General features: G+C 42.0%; 2 protein-coding genes across 2 annotated transcripts; both read right to left on the reverse strand.

Annotated features, from left to right (window-relative positions):
- Window positions 1–756: 756 nt before the first annotated feature.
- Sftpd (surfactant protein D) lies at window positions 757–10,641 on the reverse strand. The gene is made up of 7 exons (XM_005338543.4): window positions 10,443–10,641; window positions 5,458–5,574; window positions 5,102–5,218; window positions 4,665–4,781; window positions 4,139–4,255; window positions 3,530–3,613; window positions 757–1,251 (listed from the first exon to the last, which is right to left on the reverse strand). Exons 1-7 carry the CDS (start codon window positions 10,639–10,641, stop codon window positions 875–877), a joined length of 1,128 nt encoding a protein of 375 aa, XP_005338600.1. The 3' UTR covers window positions 757–874.
- Window positions 10,642–12,197: 1,556 nt separating this feature from the next.
- On the reverse strand, window positions 12,198–15,996 carry LOC101956029 (phosphatidylinositol N-acetylglucosaminyltransferase subunit Y). The gene is made up of 3 exons (XM_005338556.1): window positions 15,991–15,996; window positions 15,419–15,685; window positions 12,198–12,209 (listed from the first exon to the last, which is right to left on the reverse strand). The coding sequence occupies exons 1-3, from the start codon at window positions 15,994–15,996 to the stop codon at window positions 12,198–12,200; spliced, it is 285 nt and encodes a 94-aa protein (XP_005338613.1).
- Between the last annotated feature and the right edge of the window lie 10,396 nt (window positions 15,997–26,392).

The raw sequence follows: 26,392 nt of genomic DNA on the forward strand, positions 1-26,392 counted from the left end.
ATCATGTGTCAAGGAGAAAAGCAACAGGGATGAGCAAGAGGCTGATCAGGAGCAAAGGACAAGAGTAAACACAGGCAAGGGCTAGAATATAGCTAGTGGTAGAGCTCCTGGGTTTGATTCCCCAGCACCACTAACATTAAACAAATGAAAAGGCTTTGGGAGGAAGCTCAGTGATAAAGTACCCCTGGGTTCAATTTTCAGTACCCAAAATATTTTTGAAAAAAAGAAATTTAAGAGTAAACACAGAGCCAGTCACAGTGGCAGACACCTGTAGTCCCAGTGGCTTGGGAGGCTGAGGCAGGAGGATCAAAAGTTCAAAGCCAGCCTCAGCAACAGTGAGGTGCTAAGCAACTCAGTGAGACCCTGTCTCTAAATAAAATACAAAATAGGGCTGGGGATGTGGCTCCAGTCGAGTGTTCCTGGGGCTGGGAATGTGGTTGAGTGTCCTTGAGTTCAATCTCTGGCACCCCCCCAACCTTCAAAAAGAGTCAACACAGGCAAGGTGTTGATCTGTCAGCTGAGAGAAGGAAGAATTTGGAAGAAGAAGAGGGAGAGCTAATCATTCAATGAGGAGGAGAGCTGAGAAGGAGATTTTAGACTTTGTAACAGTGACATCATTGTCATTGCAGGCTGACTTTTATCCCTTGCAACTGGGAGAGCAGGCTGTCCCTTTCTTCTGGATAGGCCTTCCGTGTGTGAGGTGATCTGCAATATCGCTACCTCTGGCTGTGTCCTGGAGAGAAGCCTTGGCTGTCACAGGTGGTTACCTTTTTATTAGGGTATTGGCAACACATAAGTTCGGGCTGTAACTCACTTGTCAGGCTTCTGGGCCAAGCATGGCTACTCTTCCCTCCCCAACCCCTGCCACAGGGGCTCAGAACTCGCAGATCACAAGTCCCTGTTCTCCACACTGTTTGTCATTCCACTTGCCGTTGGTGAAGATCTCCACACAGTTCTCTGCCCCACCATTGTTGTTGGGCTCCCCTGGGGCCCAGTTGGAGTAGACCAGGGCCTCCCCAGTGGGGTAGATGAACTTGCCCTCCGTCTTGGTGTCTGTCATGCTCAAGAAAGCAGACTTGTTCTGAGCTGTGACCAGCTGTTGCAAAGCTTCATTCTCAGCTGCAGAGCGAGGGGAGGCCAGCTGTCCGCTGGCCTGGGTGCACACCTCCTGCGCACCCTCAAAAGTTTTTTCAAAGCCAGCTGTTTTGAAGATCTTGTCCCCAACCCTTTGGCCATCCGGGAAGAGCACAGCTGGGAGAAGAGGGAAATCAGGTTGAGATGAGGTACTCCTGGCCAAAGTGCAGGGGCTCTGAGATCTCTGTGCTGTAGCCCAAGCCTTCCAGACCTTCCCAGGCAGGGCCTCAGGGCACCAGAGGGAATGTGAGTGAGATACTTGGTTCTGGAGAAGCCCCATCCCCATAATGCACACTGCAAACTGGTACCATGGTCCCTCGTTCACAGATGACAGAGCTGGAGTTCAGAGCAATTAAGAGCCATGCAACCATCCTACTTAGGGATAAAATCTCACGAAGTCCGACACCAAAGCTCAGGCCTGCCCTTTCTGTTTTAGCTCTGCCCTTTCGGTTGTGTGCTGGCATTGATTTTTAATTACTATGGAGAACTGGACAACTTGATCTGGGAAACGATTACTGTGTAATCTGAGTCCATTTCTGAGAGTACAGAAAACAATGCCGTGAGCCCATTGTCACCACTGTTGTTATGTTGGATTGTTTGAGTTGTGTGAGGGATAAGGGGACAGTACAGGATAGGGTGGGACATCTGACAGCTAAATGCACTGATCTCTGCCCTTGGTCAATCCCATGTTGGCTTCTCAGTGGAAGATGCCCCAGCCTGTCAGGTGCTGGGGAAGGGGACAAGGGCATGTGAGAGGAGGACTTTTGTAAAATTAATGCTGGAGAGAGGCTTGGAAAGAAATCATATCTGACCTTAAGACCCAACCTGGCAATGACTGTCTTGGGGACAAGACAAAGTCACTTTCCCTTTCAGAATTTGCATTTCTTCTCCTCTAAAGTGAGGGGTCACTTCAGAAAAGTACCATCTGTGTAACATGTCGAGTATCTTTTTTTATATTCTTATCCCTGTGGCTTCTGGACCCATGTGTGGAAATCTGGCAAAGGACACTGGGCTCCAGAATGGGCTGCATCTTTGGAATTGTTGGGATGGTCAGAATCCAGGCTGCATCCTGGATCACTGTTTTCCTCTGGGAATTTTTAACAAGGTCTTGCAGGGAAGATTGTCTACAGACTCAGGATGGCACCCAGAGCAGCCCTGAACAAGGTCAGTGTAAGATTATGTGCCATTACTGAGTGTAATGTCCATGGTCCCAGGGCAGTATGCATGTGCTACACGAATATGCCCATGAGTTCATCCAAAAGTATGTGGACATGTGTTAGGTCCAGCCAGTTGGTTGTGCATATGAGCTTGTGTATGTAGATGGATGTGGAATGAATGATGATATTTAAGTATACACATAGGTGGCAGGTGCATGTGCACACGTTCTTTATGTTTTCATCAGTGTGATTATGAGCAAATGAGTACACGTATAAGTATGTTTATGGAGAGAAGGAAAAGTACAAATGCTTAAAACTCTCATCTCAGCCTGGGTGCTTAGGAGCCAACTCCATGTCTTACCCAAACAAAACCCTTTATGCTCTACTTATTCAGAAAACTTCTTTTTCTAACTCAGTGAGATTTAACTAAAGGGTGTGGACTCAAAACTGAAGTCACAGAGGACAGAGGAGGAAGGGGCAGCTGGGAACTGAGGTAGAGATTCTAAAAGGCACAGAGCTCTCAGGTGTGAGCTCTTGGGGGGCTTTGACACCATAGGATTGCACAGTTAAGGTGGAATCTGCTCTATACACATCAGGGATTGCAGGTAGAGCCCAGCATTGGCTGGAACCCCAAGGCAGCCTGCCCCCTGCTTGACCCAGGAGCATGAGTAAGGAAAGATTCTCAATGAGCAGTCATCAAAGTCAGTCCCTCACCTGCCTTGTACCTCCAGAGTGTAATCCAGCCCCAACCCTCAGGACAGCAACTGCATTCTGTGCTGCCTTGGACTGTGCAGCAACATCTCTGAGCATTCCCACACCTGGCTTCACAGAGGTAAGTAATGCAATGTGTTTGTCACAGGGACTAACTCAGTCAGACAGGAAGGAAGGTCGATTGAATTGCCCTGCACTTGAGACATCTGCCTTGGGGCATGGATGGCACTGAGGTTGAAGGGTGCTCTGGAGCCTGGTGGTTTCAAATATGCATCTGCCAGCTCAGTGAACTGGTGATATAGACTACTAAATCCTCCTCCTTGTTCCTTGGATCGACTTCTAGGTTGTGGAACACATGGCTTCCCTCCCCAGCCCCAGCTTTATCCCCAGTCCCAAGCCCAGCCTTAGACATAGTCCGTCACTGGGTAAGGCTCAGTGTCAGCCCCACCTCAACCCTAAACCCAGGCCCAGAACAAGTATGGGGCCCAACATTGGTATGAGGCTGAGGTTCAAATCCAGAAACTCACCTTTCTTATACTGAGAGAAGACAGTCTGAAGGTGCTGTAGCTGTCCCTGTAAGTCCTTCACCTGCTGCCTCATGGCAGTGATGTCTGCAGGGGAGAAAAAGGGCCATGTGAAGACTTGTCCAGCACATCCTAGGAAGAGCTCAGAGCCCAGGCCTCATGGAAGGGTACAGAGTTGTAGCTACATATTGAGGATGGAGGTGACGGATGCCTAGCAGCCGACACCTGCTGACCCAACTGGACCCTGCTGTATGAGGCTTTCTTATGGGAATTTAATCACATATCCATTTTTTGAGGGTGGGGTGAGTGGGAATACATTCCTTATATAATTTCCATCCATTGGATTATTTAATGCTCAAAGCTATCTGGTGAATGGGAAAGACAGCTGTCATTTTCCCAGTGGTCTGGTGGAGAGACTGCTCAGGTCAACCTTCCCACATATATTAGATAGCTAAGACCTAATTCTGCCTGCCAGCCTTTCCCTAGTTGCACCTACCACCTGTAAATATGGGGCTGTCATCCCAGGGAAGAGGCCAACCTGAGCAGAAGAAGGCTACACTTTTCCGTCCCATGCCCTGGTGGGGGTTCCAGAGTCAGGAGCTGCTGCCTTACCTGATACCCCACTTTCACCCTTTTCTCCTCTGTCTCCAGGAGCACCTCTGTCCCCCTTCAGTCCAGGAGGGCCCCTGGCTCCTGGGGTTCCCTGTGGACCCACAGCTCCAGCAGGCCCTGGAATCCGAGAAGGGCTGGGTGAGCTATGGACTCTATTTATAGCATTTTCACCTTTTCAGTACATGACTTGCCCTCATTTCCCAGCTACACACTCTCCCGGCATACACGCTCTTCCCAGAACCCAGTCGTGTGCCCTCTCTGTGCACAACTATTCCCATCACACAACATTCAACCTTCTCTGTGTACAACTGCCCCTGTTACCAACAACTAACCTTCTGTGGATACAGAACCATCTCAAGGCTTAGCACTGCACTCTCCTTATATACGGTCAGTTCCCGGAGATGAAAAGTGCACCTTCCTTGGATACAGACTCTCAACAACACCCGCCCAGACTTCATGGTTGCCACTTCCAACTCCAAATGGACACCACATAATTGGATCCAGCCCAGATCTTTCCATCACTCACCTGCTGCCCCAGCATTTCCAGGAGCTCCATGCTCACCAGGGGCACCTTTCTCTCCTTTAGCGCCTGTGGAGCCTCTGGTTCCTGCAGAGCCCTGCGGGCCTGGGGCACCTACTTCTCCTGAGGAAGGAACAAACAGGGACAAATGCTTCTGAGAGTGTGTTCAGCATGTATATCCTCAGTAGTAGAGCTTTTTACCCACAACTCCAGGTTCTGAAAGAGAACTGGGAAGACTGCTCCTGTTACCTGGGCTCTTCTGTGGAGGGTAAGAGGAAATTTTTGTTAATATGGGGAAGGTGAGGAAAGATGTGCATGGTGAGGCCTTCATGGTATTCACGGTCTGGGCTCTTCCTGGCATGTTATGCCTCAAGTCACATCATGGTCCGCCATCATCATTTCTCCCTTCTCCCTCCCATTCGGGCCATATCACATTCACCTACCTTTGGGCCCCACCTCTCCTTTTGGACCTGGTTTGCCTTGTGGTCCTATGTTCCCCTGCTTCCCTGAAGGACCTTCTTTTCCAGCTGGACCAGGCACACCTCGAAGTCCTGGGGGTCCTGGAGAAAAGGACCAATCCTGTCAGTGACACTAAATCCTCTTGACAGAAGGAGTGCATAAAGTGACAGTAATAGTAGAGGACAAAGAGGAACCCCACAGTAGGCCCAGTCTGAAATAAGCCAATGCCACCTTCAGAACAACCTTCTACCTGGTCTGGGATCTGTGCATGAATACTGGTATAGCCTATTGGCAAAATCACCTTTTTTAAGATGCCTGAATTCCATGTCTAGTTGCTTACCACTTGGCCCAGAATCTCCTTTGGGTCCAGGTTCTCCAGCAGAGCCATTGTCCCCTTTTGGTCCAGTTGGGCCAGTTGGTCCAGGGAGCCCCCTTTGCCCTATAGCTCCTGGCAAACCTACAGCAGCAAAAGAAATGAGTATAAAGTTAGCCCTAGGCCCAGGAGGGTTAAATCTCTGGCATTCCTTCAGGGTTTTGCAAAGCATGGACATTTCATGGTCACACACAGTAGTCCAGTGGTGATCCAGGAAACGGACCTTAACATTCCCATTATGAAGAAACAGACTTGTCAGAGGTGAATTCAAGCTAAGTGCTTCTTCTCCTGCCCTAAGGTCTCAGTATCAACATAAGGCAACCTGTCAGCATTTGCCTATGATCACACTCATACACACACACACACACACACACACACACACGTATATTTGTGATATATATATATGCATGTGATACATATGTATATGTGTGTGTGTGTGTTGGGGGATCAACATTTATATCAGAAATGATACTAAATAGAGGATAATTTGTTCAGTTATTTGTGCACTTACTCATTTATTTGTTCATATGGAACCCCCAAAACATAGAAAACAAAAGCAAAATTTGACCTGTGTGCTTACATAAACTAAAAATGGTCTGCATAGCAAAGGCAACAATGAATGGAGTAATGAGGCAAGCAGAAGAATGGGAGAGAATTTTTGCTAACTATTTAAGTAACTCAAAAAACATTTAAGTAACTCAAAATATTTAGTAACTCAAAAATATTTAAGTAACTCAAAAAACTTAACAACCCCAAATAAGTAATCCAATTAAAACTGGGCAAATGATCTAAATAGATACTGCTCAAAAGAAAAGATGGCCACACAATATAGGGAACAAAATGCTTAATATCTTTAGGCATTGGGAAATGCAAGTCGAAAACTACAATGAGATACCATCTCATCCAAGTTAGATTCAGTATTATAAAAAAAGCAAAACCCATCTCTCTCTCTGGGGGGATAGTAGAGGATAGGAAAGGCAGCAGAATACAACAGACACTAGTATGGCAATATGTAAATCAATGGAAGTGTAACTGATGTGATTCTGCAATCTATATATGGGGTAAAAATGGGAGTTCATAACCCACTTGAATCAAAGTGTGAAATATGATATATCAAGAACTATGTAATGTTTTGAACAACCAACAATAAAAAAAAGAAAAAAAAAGAAAAACCCAACAAAAACAAAAGTAATAAATGCTGGCATAAATGTAGAGGAAAAAAGAACTCATACACCATTTGTGGCGATATAACTTAGTATGTCCCTTCTGGAGAAGAAGGTTCCTCAGTAAACTAAAAATCAATCTACCCTATGATCCAGCTCTCCCACTCCTGGGTACTTATCCAAAGGAAATGAAGCCAGCACACCAAAGGGATGATGCCTGCATCCTGGCCTATTGTGACACTCTTCACAATAGCTGAGATATGCAATCAACCTAGGTGTGCAACAGATAAATGGTTAAAGAGAATTTGGTACACAGACACAATGCAATGTTATTCAGCTGTAATGAAGAATGGAATCCTGTCATTCACAACAAAATGGATGGAACTGGAGGACATGATGTTAAGTGAAATAAGCCAAACAGAAAACACAAGTCCTTCATATTCTCTTTCATATGCGGAAATTAAAAACCATAAACCTGAACCTAGACAAGTGATTAATAGAGATTGAGAAATGTGGGGGTGGGATAGGGAGAGAGTAAATAAAGGGAAGCTGAATTTGAGCTGCACATGCTGCATGCATGTGTGGAAATACCACACGGAACCCCAACAATATATACAATTAATGCATTTTAATAAAAATGAAAAAGAACTCAACCATGCACATCTACTTTATAATTCCCACTGGACCAAATGCAAATATTAATCTCAGGCCCTGATATAAAATTTATAATGAACTGTGAGACAGGACAACAGATGAGGAATACAGTGCATGAGATGCCTCTCGTCTCATCCCAGTGTCCTGCCCCAGCACCTACACACATCCTTGGAGCTATCTTTCTAGAGGAGAAAATGAGACTTGAAGAGTGGGAAGGGTTTAGAGAGCCTATCTTCTTAAAATCAGTTTAGAGAGAAGAGATGTGACATTTTAGTCTTGGAAGATATGCTCCTGTGGCAGGAAAATCCAGGCCCTCTGGGGTCAGGAGTGTGGTTGGGATAAGGGTGACTGAATTTGCCAGATGAATGGAAGATTCTGTGCTGGGTTCTGTTCCAGCTATTGATTACTATCCTTTCAAGGAATGAAATGGAAGCATAGAAGGTTACAAGACAGATCCATATCCCACTTTCACAGAGAACTGGGCTGAGGACACAGATGTCCCAAGCTCGGGCTCAGCTTCTCTTAAACTCCACCATACCCAGGCTGGTAGCAGGTACATTGGGCTAAAGAAAGCAAGTCATCTCTAGAATGGAGTGTTAGAGGCCACCTGTTCTTGGTATACAGGGGCCACAGAGCATTGAGGTGGAGGAGGGGCACCTTTCTCAACAATAGTACCCATGCCTCTAAAGCACTAAATTTGCATTAGGGTCCCCAAAGTCCTAGCTCTGTGCCCTGGTGCCACATAAAGTGGAGCTTCGTGATCTAACAATTTGGTCAATCTTGGCAATGCTAAAATTCCTCCTACCCTTCCATTTTATACTCATTTACTAATTCAATAATATTTATTGAAGTTCACTGTCCTAAATGTTGGGAATATGGTAGTGAACAAAACAGATCCCACCTCCCCCCCCAAAAAAAATCTCTTCCTCATGGACTTTTGAATCTACTGAATAGAAACAGACAATCAAAAATTAAAATGTACAACCTATGGCTTATTAGATTGTAATAAGTGCCACAGAAACAAAATAAAGCTGGTCGTTCAGGTATCTGTTTTAAGCAGAGTGTTTAGGACCTCCTTGCTGGGAATGTGGATTAGGTGTAAGGCCTTGAAGGAGCCATAGGGACATCCATGAGAAGAGTGAGAAGAGCGAACTACAGGAAACTGAGGAGAGAGGGGCCCGAGTGTGGTTAGGGATCAGCAAAAAGCCCGTGTGCTTGGAGCCAGTGGATGTGAGAATAGAAGCCATTGAGTCCAGAGAAGCAAGCAGGGATGAGAAGGTCATGTAGGGCCTGCAGGATGCTGCAAGGGGGAGGTTACTCTGAGGAAGTTGAGTGTCCCTGGAGAGACTCTCCCTGAATCTTTCTGGGCAGGAGTGTGGGAGGTGCTGAGGCACAGGAAATCATCCCCCACAGGCAAAGTCTTGTCTTTCTTGCTCTCTATAATGCATCTGAGGCCCCTGTGCTAATCACTCCAGGACAACAACTCTACCTTCTACTCTGGTCAAGCGTCTCTCAGGTACCAGTTGTCCTTTTCAGGAAGTTCTGGGGACCACATGCTTCAAAATTTGCAGAGCAGAATATCACAGTACGGACTTTGGCCCCACACAGACCTATGGAACAGCATCTGAGGGTACTTCGGACTCCCCATGACATTCACAGACCCATGTGGTCAAATAACTTGAGTGAGTAGAATGGAGGAGCCAGAGTGAGCCTCTGTCTCCATCTACTGTGTGCTATTCTCTAAGAACTGACTAAAGTCACATTTGGTTGTGCAGGGGGCAAGGCACATGAAGAGGAAAGGAAGGTCTCAGTCATAGTCCATGTGGCAAGCTCAAGGACTACTAGGAAATGTCCCACAGGAGCCAGAGAGAATTGAGACTCCCTGAGAGAAAGCTGTACAGTGAGTTGGTTCCTCCTCCAAATTCACCCCTGGTCAGCCCTCTCCATGCCCCAGCCCATTCACACTGGGAGCCACTTTCTATCTCTAAAAGATAAGCTGGTACTCACTTGCCCCTCACCCTACAAAGCCTAGGGATATTAGTCTTTCTGACTTAAGTGTCACTCTTTTCCTTTCTCCCTAACCAAAATGCAAACTCCAGAAATATACTCAAAGCTGTGGCCTAGGACCACGTGATCCCTTGGCTCATGTTGCTAGTTTGTTGAATGTTTCCTTATTGCCAATAAGATCCAGAGCCTTCCCCAGGGCAGGGACAGTATTTCAGGGACCATTTCCTATTTCTTAGTACCTTTGGTAACCTCAAGAGAATTTACCCAATTAGTATAGCAGGAAAATGCAACTTCATCCTAAAGACTCAAAAAATAATGATAGTAAAAAGTTTGGCTCAATTATTTGTCACTGGGCAGCAAACACTATTCCCTTTTTCATATAAGTAAACTAAGACTCTAAGTGACACTAAGTGGCTTGTCCCAGGGAGTCCCAGACCTGGAGCTACTAGTCTAGTTCAGATGTGTCTGATGAGAAGCCCATGTCCTTTTAACCCTCTAGAATGGTTTTATTTACCCTCTCTGATTCAGTTGTCTTACCTGTTAGGAGAAATTAGCATGTTCCTTGTAAGGCTATGGAAGGGTTAAGTGAATACCCAAGCACAGGACTCAACGAAGAAATATGAGCTTCTGCTCTCTGCTTGTAATGTTTTAAGACAAATCCATTTGATTAGATCTTTATATGGGGCCATGAAACCTCATCTTTTGTCACCTTTCATACAGTATAGTTTAAATAAACATTAAAAGTATTTAATACCCTGGGTAGGTATCATTTAACCAAAGTGAACTATTGCTACCTCCTGGAACAGGGTCCTAGGGCTCCCCTAAATATCAATAATTTACCCACTCTGTATTCATTTTATGGGTAAAGGAAATCCAGGAGTCCTAGGGGAAGAGTCAGGTCATTTGGGAGATGTGGGAAGCACTTGGGGGCGTGGGACAGAGGACATTTGCCAATTGGTAAAACACTGTTTTAGATAGAACAAACATTGGTGGAAACCCACCTCCATGGTGGAGGGTGGGAGAAGCCCATCTCCAAGTCTTCCATTGCAAATATCCAGACTTGCAGGTTTGTTATCATTCCAAGGCTCAGCCTTCCCCACCCAGATAAATCACCAGTCCCAGCTCTACCTGGATCCCCCTTCTCGCCCCGGGGCCCGTCTCTCCCATCCCTTCCATCGCGACCAGGCAGGCCATTCTCCGTGGGGCTGCAGAAGACCAAGGTACAGGTGCTGGCCATTTGTCTCTGCATGTAGGTCGTCCCTTCTAGTGCCAGGTAACTCAAGGGCTGAACAAGCAGGACCAGCATGGAAAGAAGGAGGAGCATCATGGCCTGGGGAAAGGAACAGAAAGAGAAAGGATATGCTGTCAGTTCCAGGACATGGGATAAGGCTTGGCCCAGGTCCTGGAGGTCAAGAGAAGTCCCTGTCCCCGGCTCCCTGCTGTGGGCTTAGAGAAGCAAGACTCCAAAAGCAGTTCAGGGAAGTAGACTTTTATTCTGACTTTGGAAGGCCTGAGTTACCCCACTGGAACTGTGTCATAGGTTGACAGCAGTGTTCATCTATTCTCAGGTGCCCCATGAGAACAGTGGCTGTGGTTTGGTGTTCCTCTCTAAGGACACATGTACATTGGAAAGGATTCTTTTGAGTGCCTCTGGGTAGGACCCTTCCCCTCCCTGGATCAGGCAGTCGGATCAACTCAAATAAGACAAATCTGCTTCCTCTCACTTGCTGTCTTGGTGGATCAGCACTGGCTGCCTACCACAATAGTCTGAAAATAAGTCTAAATCCTGAAGGCTTTGTCATGTCTGTCCTGAGCTTGGGCAGGGAATGGGCTGCATGTTAATTGGGTGATTTGTCATTCCTGGACCAGGCACTGACTCCATGAAGAAAGTACCAGAGGAAACTCAGGTAAAAGATTTCAAAGACACTAAGTTAGCAGCTGGAGTGACCCAAAGACATCTAGATGTCTGTCCAGGAAGTGTGGTTGGAGGAAGAGTACATCCCAAATGGGCTCAGTCAGGTGAAAGGCTAGTTTTAGGGAATAGCAAGAGAAACTATCCAATAGAGAATCCATCTGAGAGGGGCTTCGGAATTGAGATCGGGGGCAGGATGGGTGTGCAGGACCTTGGTTACTCCCTACATTGGGCATGTGTGTTAATTTTCCATCACTATGACAAGCATCTCAGATAAAACACTTAAATGAAAGAACGGTTTATTTTTCCTCATGGTTAAGAGATTTCATTCCATGGTCATCTGGCCCTATTACCCTGGGTCTGGGGTGACACAATAATACATAATGATGGGATCAAATGGCAGAGAAGTCCTGTCCATTTCATTCGAGCCAGGAAGATGAGAGTGGAGGGGCCAGGGTCACAAAATCCCCTTCAAGGGCACGATCCCAAAGACCTAACTTCCTTCCACCAGGCGCCACCTCCCAAAGGAGCTGCCACCTCCTGATAGCACAGCAGGCTTCAACTCAAGGGCCTTTGGGGGACATTTAAGATCCAAACCAAATCAGTATCTTTCCTCTCAAAGAAAGAAACTGCTATGAGAATGGAAAGAACCAGTGGGAGTCACAGAAGCTGGGAACAAAGCCAGAGTACACTGTGCAAAGATGATGGGCTCTCTAGGAAGACTGGAGTGGTGGCAGGACAGGGGCTTCCTGGCCAGAGAGGTGCCTCTTTCAACAACTGCTAGTGATTCTGAGCTGTGACTCTTATTTTCCATTGGCCCCTTTCACTTTTGAAGTCATAACTTCCTCAAGTGCCCTGTAATTCTCTAGAAACACCAGGGTGAGCCCGCAGGCCAGTGCTTCTTTGTCCCTGTTTTGCCAAAGTTCAGTCCTGAGCACAGGGTATTGTCCTCTGGCACTCAATCCAGGGCCCTATGGCTGATTCTGGGAGATTATAAAAGACAACAGGCAGTCTGCCCACAAAGCTCAAGATACCCCAGAAGGCACCACCAGCATTAAGGGGTCTTGCAGAGGGCAGACATACAGATTTTCAGACAAGAGATTCAGGAGGCAATGTAGACTCACTCGCAGCAGATGGAATGGGCAGAGCCACAGTCCCTAGAATCCCCGCAGTGCTCAGTTTATGCCATGCTTTCAGCGTAAGAGTTTATTGAAAAAGTGACTCTTCAGAACATTGGTTGGAAAATCAGAAACTGAATCCAGTAAGTGTATTCTTTAAAGACTTGAGGCTGTGAGAGAAGCAGGTTTGGCCAAAATCCATAGGGAAATGGTACCAAGTTGGGTTTAAAACCCAGGCCTCAGAATGCCTAGTCTGTTTCTCCTCCACCATTTTTCTTTTTGAACAAATCAGGGAGAGAGAAGGAACCCAGACCAAAGCTAGAATTGGATTTCCCTCCGGAAGCTTCTGTACCTGGCACCTGAGGTCTCAGGGGGTATCACAGTTCACTCATCTTCTCTACCACAGCTCAGAAAGCAAATCTCCCACTGAGCCCAGCAAGCTGAATGAGGGGCAAAGAGAACCTTCTTACCCCACTGTGCCCTCACCTCCCATACTCACAACTCCTAGACCAGAACCAAGAATTGGAAACCAGAATCCCCCTTCCTCAACACCAGTAAACTGCTCAGATAGGCAGGGGGGATATTCACAGGATATGGGGGAAATAAAATAAGAGGCAGGGGCAGAGACACTCACAGATTTCTTCCTCTAAGGTCCCAGGAGCTCCAGGCAAATGAGCTTGGTTTGGCAGGCACTCACTCTTTATGCCTTCTCTGTCACCTGAGCAACACAGCCCTGGTTTTCTGAGAACGCCCTTTGAGAAGTGGAAGAGTTTTCTTCCTTGTTGACTCACTCACTCACTCTCACCCCTGCCTGCACTCTGGAGACCTGATATAGCACTGTGCACGTCTATCTTACAAAGCACTCTCAGTCTGTGACCCCATCCATACCTTCCCTGCAACCCTGGGAGTTAAGTAGCATCACCGGTGTCTATATTTTATAGATGTCCAGGAATTTGAGGTCCAGAAATGCATGTGTTGCACAATGAGCTACAAGGATTGCAAAAGCAACTTGCATCTGCCTATTTCAAGAGCCAAGACCTACTGCATCCACTTCTCTTTTCTCTTCATCTCAACAGGACTGCCCAGACATTGGGAAAGAGCTGCTTAGCATATCCAGGCAGGGTTAGGGCAGGTTCAGGGGCTGCAGAGGTAGAACCCTGTGGAGGAGTGACAGAGGTACCTCTGGAAGTGGTCATTATTTTCCATCCTCCTAGAACTCAGCCCTTCACTTACCTTTTGTAGCATGTGCTGCCTTCAGCAGGCCTCTGCTCTGCCCCTGTTCAAACACATTCTGCTTTCTTAAATGCTGTTTACCTTGTGCATGGCTCTAGGTATTGTTTAGACCCTTGAGCCCTTAACATGCTGTTGCAACCACTCTCAGGGCAGCTCTTAATTTCCAATGCCTGTTGGGCAGTTGTCTGTCCTACTGCCATTGGTATCATCCTTCCTTCCTTCTAGATTCCTGGGACTTGATTTCTTGTATCAACTCTGCCTGACTCCATTACCAGCAGACCCATGTCTCCAATCCGCTTCTTTGGCCACCCTAATGGTAGCACTGATTGTTCTTGCTTTTGATTTTCGGGGCATCTTCTTGCATATTGTGAAATCTAAAATGCCAACTAACCCTATTTGGTAGAGAAAGGTCTGTTTCTCCCACTGTAATTTTTTTGGAGCAATATTCCATTGCAAATCGCTCATGCTCTGATAATAAAGCTGTTTTAGTAGTAACACACAGTTTTCTCCATTCTAGAATATTCACATGCCTCCTAGAAATCTGGCTCAGCGTGAAACTACTGCTTTCTTCTATCCACAAAGAATATTTGTCAAGTCCTATCCTGGTGTCTGGCCAAATCTTTCTTATTAGTGGTGGCTTTTATTTCAGGAACCTCGTACTTTGTGTCTCTTTGCAAGCACATTCTCTCACCTGCCACCTCTCAGCTTGCCACCTCTCAGTTTTCCCACAATGCTCTTGGATCCCATTATGGAGCAGAAAATGCTGTGTTCTAATTCTAGTTTCACACTCTAGAGGAGTCTAGTTTTATTTCTGATCCAACGCAGAGACACTCATATTGATAACTTTTGTTTTCTTGAGTTACATCTATATTGATGAGAAAAATCAGATTTTGGATGGTGACCATAGTGTCCATCATCCAGAGGATCTTTGAACCACTCTCTCTTTGCAAGACAGGGTCCAGGGTGACCACATGGTTTCTTTGATAGTCAGCCACTCACAATATACTATAGCCTTGTCAATATTTGCAGCCCCTGGTGGGTTTGATTAACCGCACTTTTGTCAGAGCTAAGTGGCAACCTGTGATTGCCCCTAAATACTCTGAGCTCATTAGGACACAATCAGCTATATGCAAGTTTTCTCATCCCTAGACTTACCTTTCAAAGGTACCCAGTTTCCTGGGAAAATGACTCTATTTCAGATTTTAGGTGACTCTGTAAGTATAGCATACATTTTTAAATTTAAAGCATTTTCAGTTTCCCTCCTTTTCTACCATACTTTTGTTACCAAAATCAAAACAAACAAAAAACCAGACCAAAACCCCTCTTTTTTAGTGGGAATCTGTCTACTTCTTATTTTATTATTAATGCCAAAGATGTTAAGATAATTTTATGAACTCAAAATGTTTTAAGTAATGAAATTTCCATTTTATTATGCAATTTTCTTCATAATAGTTCAAATGTGGTTCTCTACAACTACTGTTCCAAAGCTCCTTTGGGACTGAGTCGTCCCTAATGGAGCTTTCACTACTGACCTTTGAGTTTAACAAACAAAATTCCAAATGACTAAATTTTTATATAAATGAGCTAAGAAACAGTCTTCAGATAATTAGGGATGTTAATCTCCATCAAGACATGTTGCTGAAATGTTTATTCTGGTACCACAGTTATAAGTCAGAATCTCCAAAAAACAAAAGGCTAACAAAAGTAAATTGTAAATCAAAGAAGCTTTCGCAGCTTAAACCTCCCAGTCAAGCCCAAGAGAAACAAGGCAAAACAACTTTCCTGCAAACTAAATGGGTCTCTAAATATTTGCATCTAGTTGAGCTTTTAGAGATAGATACCCAAGACCGATCATTAATATATTTACTATCCCCGCTGTGGTTGCATTGGTTACACTTAAAGAATTTAACACCCATCCAAGTCCAAAGATGGAAGAACACATATACTGGTATGGTCATCACAAGGGCAGACTGACTGTAAAGGCTAGCCATACTAGCACAGCCCCGTGGGAAGTTTTCTCTGACAGAGGCCAAGTAAAACAATCCTGCCAAGGGGATTAGCAGAATCACAGTCAATTTAGGCAGAGGCAGAAACACTCTTCTTCCCCACTAACTACCCATCACCCTGTTTTAAAAGATATATAGTGTTAAGGAAATTTATTTATTTATTTATTTATGTTTTAATTATGAGCTACTGACGCTCCATTTCTTCTTGCTTCTTATTTTGATGAGTTGTCCTAGCTGCCTGATGATGGGACAGGCTAGGCTCTTCCTAGCTCAATTCATTTGTTGAGGCTTCATATCTGAGCAGCTTCTTGGAGAGCCAGCATATCAGGAACTCCAGCAATGCTGGGTCGGATAGCTCTTTTGCCCTCTAGGCCAGGTCTGCTGGGGACGACCACCCCATCGCTCACCGGCATCTATGAGTGACCATAGGTAGACAGCTGGCTTGTCCCCCCCCCCCTCCCCAGCGAGCGTGCTGGGTTCAGCACTGTAAACAAGTCAAAATAACATCTGGTATTTTGCCAGAGGAATGTTAGAGTTCATAAACAAGTCTGGATGGTGCCTGGCAAAATGCCAGAGGGAGTGGTTTGAGAAGTAACAAAAGTGAGCCATTAAGTGTGGAGATTCCTTATTGGTTGACTGATGTATCTAGTTTATGCTAATTAAGATAAGCTGTGTGGAATGTATAAATAGCTCTGTTGTCCAATAAAACAGCTTCCACTCCTGCTGTATCAACTTAGACAAGTTGTTCGTTCCCCGCCCCCATTCTGCTACAGCCGGACTGCGGCAGATCTATAGCTGGTAAAAGCACTTTCCGCCTAGCCTCGCTCCCTTCTTTCCGCGCCCCTCCCCTTACGCACCTAATTTTTTTTAAAAAGTCATTGTATAGAGTTTTTCTAAAAAACGGTTTTTTTAAAAAAAAATTCCTGTGGGAGTACTTTCTAGCAATATTGCTATTTTTGTGGGTCTCTAGGTCATCTCCTTTGAAAGCAAACGGCTCAAGGGACCCGAAGTCCAATGGGATGTACAAAGAAAAAAAAAAAGGCATCTTTTAAATTTAGGATCCTGTAGTATTTACTATCCCTGGGAAGGTTAGCTAATAAAGTATAGGGATTAGGAACAGCTCATGAATACCATGTACAACTTTGTTTATTGTTGATAAGTTCAATAAAAATCTATGTATTTCTATCTTTGTTTAGGTTATTGGTTTTGGTTGATTTTTTTCTCCCCCACCCCTTTTTGCGTGGGTTGGTGTTGTTTATTTATTTGTTTTGGTGCCAGGGCATTTAACCACTGAGCCACATCTCCAGCCCTTTTGAACTTGCGATGTTCCGGCCTCTCAGCCTCTGGAGCCTCCCCGGGACTCCCTGGTTTCTTAATTGGTAGGACAGGAGTATTATAGGGAGACCTGCAGGGTCTTATTAAACTGCTTAAAAAGCTAGTTAAGCACAGGTTTGATCTCAGCTGGGGACTTAGGGTTGTACTCTGGGACAGCTGTTAATTTGTTTTAAGGTAGCTTTTACAGGTTTAGCACTAATAACTCATCCCATTTGTCCTTGTGACCAGAACTTCAGCACGACTTGAGTCAGGATATTCTCAGAGACAGTCTTGGGGGACTGTTGGTGTTTTATGGAGGAGCACCATGAGCTCCTCTCCATGACCAGGAGCTTGTGTTTGCCTCTTATCCCATTGAAGAATAACAAAAAGATGCCCCTAGTTTGCTTAACAGACTTCTCCTAAGAGGGGAATAGGGTACACAGGAACTCATAGAAATGAGTGCTTTAAAACCTTTGAACCACTTCACAGGTCAACGATTTAGTGTTCCTTTCCTGATGTCCCTCTTTGTTTTTCTTTCTGTCTTTTTCTTTTTCTTTTCTGGACAGTGCCCTTTTCAGTACCCAACAGAGTGTGTGGCTCTAGTCCTCAATACAACTCAGTTTTCTTTCCACTATTCTTTTCCTATTCCTAACCCAGGGCATGCTGGAAGAATCAGAATTGTATTAAAGAGACGGGGCTCCCCTAGGTCCTATCAGTCTTTACTTGCCTATAAGAGGGAACTGCCAGGAGTCAGCTTCCTCCTTTACCAAGCCTCTCTAAGGATGGTTTGGGAATCTCCTCTTCCAGAATCCCTCCTGCTTGCACTGGTTTGGTCCAGCTTTGCTGGTAGCCAGTGGGTCCCAAGGTGGGGGTGGGGACACTCTCTCAAGATGGTTGCCTTTCCCAGAGAGTTACCTAGAGCAGACAGGAGTAAGACCGATAACCAAGCAACCTGCTCCTTTATCCTTTTATCTTTTTCCTGCAGTCACATCATTCTTGTGAAAACCTTAAAGGAAATATCCATTAGTTGAGAAGGCTTAGTGTCTGGACCATGTTTTAGTCAGCTTTTCCACTGCTGTGACCTGACAAGAACAATTGGAGGAGGAAAAGTTTACATTGGAGTTCACAGTTTCAGAGGTCTCTGTCCAAAAATGGCTGACTCCATTCTCAGGGCCTGAGATGTGGCAGTGTGTGGTTGGGGAAAGCAGCTCAGACATGATGATCAGGAAGGAGAGATAGAGATAGAGATAGAGATAGAGATAGAGGGAGAACTCTGTTCATAAAGGACAAAATATATACTCAATAGTGGGCCCCCAGTGACCCACCTCATCCAGCCACACCTTGTCTACAGTTACCACCTAGTTAATCTTCATCATGGGGTTAATTCACTGATTAGGTTCAGGTTCTCATAACCCAATTATCTCACTTCTAAACTTTCTTAAATTGTCTCACACATGAGCTTTTAGGGGACATCTCATACCTAAACCCTTATAACTCCCAACCAATTTTTGGAGTTTTCTCCAGATATCAGGAACACTCAGATATGAAGTAAGCTCCCAGGACTATCTAGTTATCATAAACCTGTGACCTACTCAAACCTTTAGTTTTGCTGTATCTCTTTTTAAAAAATACTTCTACTTTATGATAAAAATCTTATTTTACCATACAAAATTCTTTTTTAGCTTTAAAACATTTTTATACTTACAACTTTACACCTCTCTTCCTCTTGCCTACTGGCTTTTGGGGTTTTGGTTTTTAATTTTTTTTAAATTTACATTGAAACAATCTGTACAATTTCCATATTTAGACATATGTTAATTAGAATTTTAACTCTTAGTCACGTTGTTTATTAATGAAGACCCAGAAGGAAGTCCATCTTGAAATATTTTTACCCTACACCAACAACTGAAGAAAATACATTTTATTAAAAGGCACAAATATATTTTCTTTGTGGGATTTAGAAAGCTATAAGTGAATGGGAAGGTGTACTCCACAAATGGATAATATGTCAAAATACATTCTAATGTCATGTATATCTAAAAAAAACAAACAATTTTTTAAAATTAGCCATGAGTACTAGGGTTTACATTTAACTAATAATGTTTCAATTTTTAACTTTCTTAGAAATAACACATTTTATTAACATAACTCTCAGACTATACATGAAGACTCCATTCAATCACATATCTCAATTATGTTTATCTAATGTATTTACTTTGAACAGTTAGTTACTCCTAGATTACCCATAAAGACCATGAACCAGACAAGCATAGTCAGTATTTTAAGTTTTTTTTAAAAGAAATTTTATCTTGTTTTCCTTTTTCTTTTTACACTCAAATGAATTTAGGAATTCTCAGACATCTTCCTTCCAGCTAAGACTGGCTGAAATAAAAAGAAACCTCCAAAAGACCAGGAATTTTTTAAAATTATCCTTTCTTTTTCTTTTATTAGTGCATTGTAGTTATTAAAATTATCTTAAAGGTGTTTACAAGAAAATTTAGTTTAGGCATGAAAATCAAACAAAATATTAAATTATATGTACAAATGAAAAGTAAAAATTTTAATCTTTTTTTGTTAGTGCATTATAGTTATACATAATAGTGGGTTCATTTTGAGATAATCATACATGCATGGAATATAATTTGCTTTACTGTAGTCTCTAGTGCTTCCTCTTTCCCTCCTCTCCTCCCTTCCCTATCCCTTTCTTCGATTCTACTGATATTCCTTCTATTTATTGTATTTTTAAATTGGTGCTTTGTAGGTATATATGCAAGTAGAATTCACTGTTGTATATTGACATATATATACCGAGCATATTTGGTCATTTTCCATGATTTCTCCCTTTTACTATCTCTTCTCCCAACCCCAATTCTCTTTTAAGAATAAAAATAATTTTTATTTTTGCCTCTTTTTTTGTGATGTAGAAAAGTGAAACTATCAGATTCCTTTAGTAATAAATGAGTAAAAGGAAAGATCTGGGCTGTGCTGAGTGCTAGTTTCTGCTTGTCTCTCTGAGGGTGTAATTTCAATAGAGGTAAATCACATTTATACAACTACAATGACTAGTGATAACTTTTTAGATGATTAAAAAAAGAAAAAGAAATTACCCAATAGGCATAAAAATGGACCACAACAATGAGATCCTAATTGGAACAAGTTATAACTATTTTATGTATGTATAATATTTCAAAACATCCTTTACTGCCATGTTAAAATTATATATATATATATATATTATATATATTTCATATATATATGAAAACCTTCTTTATGTATAGCAGACACCTAAAAGGAACTAATTAATATCTTGATAGATTCAAGACACGAACAAGCATTTTTCCTTGTTTTTTTTTTTTTTTTTTTTTAGTACCAGGGATTGAACTCAGGAGCACTCAACCACTGAGCCACATTTTTGTATTTTATTAGAGACAGAGTCTCACTGAGATGCTTAGTGCCTCGATTTTGCTGAAGCTAGTTTTGAATTCTTGATCCTCCTGTCTCAGCCTCCACCACCCCTGGCTTCCTTGGTACTTTTTAAAATTGCTAAAAGGGAGGGTGAATCAGTGAAACTGGGGTTCAGGAAAAAAAAGTAATAAATGATTGTAGGTAAAAAGAAAAAAGGTATATGCATTAGATAATGCCAAAGAAAATGTAACACTTGCAAAATTCACATTATAAATAAACCATTATTGAGTTCTTGTACTTAAAAAAAATTGTCAATAGGTTTTTTTTTTTTTTTTTTGCCCCAGGTCAATTAATGCCTCCCACCAAAAAAGATACAAAATGAATTCTTCTTTTCCTACCTGTATCCCTTTAATTTCTTTCATCTGTCTGGTTGCTCTTGCTAGTTTCAAGAACTATGTTAAATAGAAGTGGTGAAAGAGGGCATCCCTGTCTTGTTCCAGTTTGTAGAGGGAATGTTTTCAATTTTTCTCCATTTAGAAATAATGTTGGCCTGGGACTTAGCATAAATAGCCTTTACAATGTTGAGGTATGTTCCTAATATTCCTAGTTTTTCTAGCATTTTGAACATGAAGGGATGCTATATTTTGTCAAATGCTTTCTCTACATCTATTGAGATTATCATATGATTTTTGTCTTTGAGTCTATTGATGTGATGAATTACATTTATTGATGTCTGTAAGTTGAACCAATTTTTCATCCCTGGGAATAACCTACTTGATTGTGGTGTATGATCTTTTTTACATGTTTTTGTATTGACTTGCCAGAATTTTATTGAGAATTTTTGCATCTATATTCATTAGAGAAATTGGTCTGAAGTTTTCTTTCTTTGATGTGTCTTTGGTTTTAGAGTCAGGGTGATATTGGCCTCATAGAATGAGTTTAGAAGTGCTGCCTCTTTTTCTAATTCATGAAATAGTTTGAGAAGTATTGGTGATAGCTCTTCTTTAAAGGCCTGGAGAACTCAGTTGTGTATCCATCCGGTCCTGGGCTTTTCTTGGTGGGTAGGCTTCTGATGGTGTCCTCTATTTCCTTGCTTGAAATTGATCTGTTTAGATTGTATATATCATCCTGATTTAGTTTAGGCATATCATATGCCTCTAGAAATTTGTCAATGTCTTTAATATTTTCTATTTTATTGGAGTAGAAATTTTCAAAATAATTTCTAATTACCTTCTGTATTTCTGTAGTGTCCGTCATAATATTTTCTTTTTCATCATGGATATTAGTAATTTGAGAACTCAAATTATCACTAATTGCAGATGATATGATTCTATACTAGAAGAACCAAAACATTCCACCAGAAATCTCCTAGAACTAATAAATAAATTCAGCAAAGTAGCTGGATATAAAATCAACACCCATAAATCAAAGGCATTTCTGCACATCAGTGACAAATCCTCAGAAAGAGAAACTAGAAAACCACCTCATTTACAATAGCCTCAAAAAAGATAAAATACTTAGGAATAAATTTAATGAAAGAGGTGAAAGACCTCTACAATAAAAACTACAACATGCTTTAAAAAGAAATTAAAGAAGACCTTAGAAGATGGAAAGATCTACCTTGTTCTTGGATAGGCAGAATTAATATTATCAAAATGACCATACTACCAAAAGCACTATACAGATTCATTGCAATCTCAATCAAAATCCCAATGGCATTCCTTATAGAAATGGAAAAATCAATCATGAAATTCATCTGGAAAAATAAGAGACCCAGAATAGCGAAAGAAATCCTTAGCCAGAAGAGTGAAGCTGGTGGCATTACTATTCCAGGCCTAAAACTATATTACAGAGCAAATAGTAAACAAACCAGCATGGCATTGGCACCAAAATAGACCTGTAGACCAAATGTCTTATATTAGACAAAGGCGCCAAAACCAAATATATGTTGGAGAAAAGATACTCTTCAACAAATGGTGCTGGGAAAACTGGAAATCCACATGTAACAAAATGAAATTAAACCTCTCTCACCATGCACAAAACTCAACTCAAAGTGGATCAAGGACCTAGGAATTAAACCGGAGACCCTGTACCTAATGGAAGAAAAAGTAGGCCCAAATCTCCATCATGTTGGATTAGGCTCCAACTTTCTTAATAAAACTCCAGTAATGCAAGAATTAAAACCAAGTATAAATAAATGAGATGGATTCAAACTAAAAAGCTTCTTCTCAGCAACAGAAACAATCAGTGAGGTGAATAGAGAGCCTACAGAATGGGAGAAGATCTTTATACAAGCACATTAGATAGAGCACTAATCTCTAGGATATATAAAGCACTCAGAAACCTTAACACCAAAAAGCAAATAACCCGATCAATAAATGGGCCAAGGAACTGAACAGACACTTCTTGGAAAAGGATATACAATCAATCAACAAACATATGAAAAAATGTGAACATTTCTAGCAATTAGAGAAATGTAAATCAAAACTACTCTAAGATTTCATCACATTCCAGTCAGAATGGCAACTATCAAGAATACAAACAATAAGTGTTGGCAAAGATGTGGGGAAAAAGGCACACTTATATATTGCTGGTGGGACTGCAAATTGGTGCAGCCTATCTGGAAAGCAGTATAGAGATTCTTTGGAAAACTCAGAATGGAAACATCATTTGGTTTAAACCCACTCCTTGATTTAAACCCTTTGATTTAAACCCTTTCGGCCTTTGTTTTGGGGGGATTGGCTTGCTTCACTTAGCATTATATTCTCCAACTTCATCCATTTACCTGCAAATGCCATGATTTTATTCTCTTTTAATGCTGAATAATGTTCCATTGTGCATATATATCAAAGTTTCCCTATCCATTCATCTACTAAAGGGCATCTAGGTTGGTTCCATAATTTAGCTATTGTGAATTGTGCTGCTATAAATATTATGGATGTCTCTCTGAAGTATGCTGTTTTTAAGTCCTTTGGGTATAAATAAATGGCCATTGTTCTATGCCTCTCCCATTGTGAGTCCAGTAGTAAAAGCTTGGGAACCTCTGAGGGCATTGTCCCCTTTGGGTTGCCAGTTTTATAACCAAACAAAATGGGTTCACATCTTTGTGTATGCAAAACCAAAAACTCAAACCAGGAAATCAAACAATGGAGAAAGATTTATTATGAGCAACAGGTGAGGAGAGCACTAAGGTTATTTGCAAAACAATGCTCTCCCTAAACAAAGAAACTGTGGGATTTTATTCATACAGCCTATACATATTCATGTGGGAAATCATGTGGGGGACCTCTGGAAGTCAGGTTTTCATCTATTTTCCCATAACTACTGGCCGGAGGTGAGGCAGAACATTATGGTTGGGTGATGGTAGAGCAAAACTGCTTGGCTCATGACAGCTGTGAAGCAGAGAAAGAAGGGACCAGGGACAAGATATACCCTGTAAGGTCATGCCTCTACTGACCAATCTCCTCCAATGAGGCCCCTCCAACATCTCCCAATAGTGCCACCAGTGGGGGACAAAACCTTCAACCCATTAGATACTGAGGGACGTTCCAGATCCAAACTCTAACAGGGGAGGACACATGTCTGAGCATGCTCAGTTTAGGGTCACAGATAATAGGTTTCATAAAGGAAAATAGTGGACACAAACACTTCTGGGCATGCTCAGTTCAATTTTATAATGAGAGAATTTTTACTCTTAGATGCCTAAAAGAATAAGTCAGAGTAACTTGATGACCTTGGCTTGTTCCTCATAAGTTTCTACAAAGGGTTTTTAGATGAAATAAAAGAAGAAGGTGGATTAACAGTCCTTCAAAAGGACAGAAGCTTTCTTCCTCCTAAATATAGGAATTTGCCCCTATAGATTCTTGCCTCACTTGGTGGCTAATAGGAAGAACTGTCAGCAAGTAGGTGAATAGGAAGCCTTGGACCTGTTTCCCACCCTGGAAACAGCAATTCCCTCAAACCTGTAGAGATTCCCTTTGTGAGACACTTAGAGGCTGGCTGAGGAGCTCCTATACCTCAGGTAAGTGCAAAGCCACCCACATTAAAGCCAGCAGGAAAGAAGCCACATCCTGAGTTCAAAGCTCTTTTCTTTCTCCTCTCTTTCTCAATCACAAGCATAAATTTGTTTCGTCCGCACCTTGTTCCATATCTTAACGACTCACTATGAAGTTAGATAAAAGCACTAATGCTTTCCGGAATACCCTCCCCCCCCACTTCCAAGCTATGGGAAAGGACCCAATTATAAGGTAGTTATAAAAGTTTAAAGCAGAGATGGCTGTGGCAGAAACCACGCACAGAGCTTCAAATGACAAACTTCTGAACAATCATGTTTTCTTAGAATCACAGGTCTGGAAACTCAGTAACCTTGGGATGAAAATAAGTTATTTGCAACCCATGTTCCAGAGCTGACCTTCTTAAATGTAATGAAATATCTTGGTGCCCACCTACTTGAGACTAAGGTAATATCAGCTCAAAAGATGCTATGAACTGGGTATGGCAGCACATGACTGCAATCCCAGTTCCTCAGGAAGCTGAGGCAAGAGGATCGCAAATTCAAGGACAGCCTGGGTAACTCAGTGACTGACATCCTGTCTCAAATTAAAAAGGCCTGGGCTAGAGGTGTAGTTCAGTGGTACAGAGCTTGATTAACAAGGACAATGTCCCCAGGTTTGATCCACAAAATCACTAAAAAACAAACAAAAATATCTCAAAGCAAATAAAATTTAATAAAAAATACATGGGGGAAAAACAATATAAACAAGGAAGTTTTTAGCACAAACTGGCATTTAAAAAGAAAAAGAACTCAAAAGAGCAACATAGCAACCTAATGCTATATCTCAGGACACTAGAGAAAGATAAACAACCTAAAGATAAATTAGCAAAAGGAAGAAAATAATAAATACTAATGCAGAAATAAAGTAGAAATTTGGAGTAAAATACAAAAAAGTTAACAAAACAAAGAGCTTGATTTTTTAAGAGATAAACAAAATTGAAAATCCTTAGATTAAGAAAAAAGACAAACTCTCAAATAATTAAAGTTATAAATAAAGGAGGATACATAATAACTGATGCATGGAGATGAGAAAGATTAAAGAGATTACTATGAGCAATTATATGCCAACAAAATGGATATCTCTGAAGTTAATATGCTCCAAGAAAAATAGCATGCAAAGACATGTGAAGAAATGAAACTCTCAATGGGCCCTTAACTTCTAAGGCTGGAGATATAACTCAGTGAGAGAGTATTTGCCTAACTTGCAGAGGCATTGGGTTTAATCCTCAACACACACATACACACAAAAATGAAAATAAAAATGCAATGTTAATTCAATGTGTGGAAAATCAATGCAATCTACTACATTCATGGAAGAAAGGACACAAACCACAGGATTATTTCAGCTGATGCAGGGGGGAAAAGCACTTGATAAAATTCAATGCTAATTCATAATAAAAACAACGAAAAAGCCAGGAATAGAAGGAAACAGTATCAGCATAATGAAGACTATATATGACTATATAAGAAAACCCTACAGCTGACACCAAACTCAACAGTGAAAGACTGGAGGCCTCTCCTCTCAGATTGCGAAGGAAGCAAAGATGCCCAGTCTCGCCACTTCTATTCAACATGTACTAGAAGTTCTATGAGCAAAGAGACAAGAGAAAGAAACAACAGGCATCCAAATAGGGAAAGAAGAAGGAAAATTCTCTGTTCATAGATAACATGGTTTCACAAGTAGAAAAAGCTAAATATGCCACACAAAACTTTCAGAACTAATTAAAAAATTCATCAAAATTATAGGATAATAATCTGTTGTGTTTTCTATGTACAATGAATAGTCCAAAAATGAAGAAATAAATCTCATCACAAAGGCATCAAAAAGAATAAAATACTTAACAAGTTTTAAAAGGAGGCAACAGACCCAATTACTCAAAACTTCAGAAATTTTGTTGAAAGTGATTGAATGAGACACAAATAAGCAAAATTATCTTGTGTTCAAGGACTGAAAGACGTCGTGTAGATAATATTTCCATAAAACCTACAGTGCTGTGCACATTTAATGCCATCCTTACTAAAATCTCTTGACATTT

Source organism: Ictidomys tridecemlineatus, chromosome 1 (genome assembly GCF_052094955.1).
Source record: "Ictidomys tridecemlineatus isolate mIctTri1 chromosome 1, mIctTri1.hap1, whole genome shotgun sequence".
Classification (NCBI taxonomy): Eukaryota; Metazoa; Chordata; class Mammalia; order Rodentia; family Sciuridae; genus Ictidomys; species Ictidomys tridecemlineatus.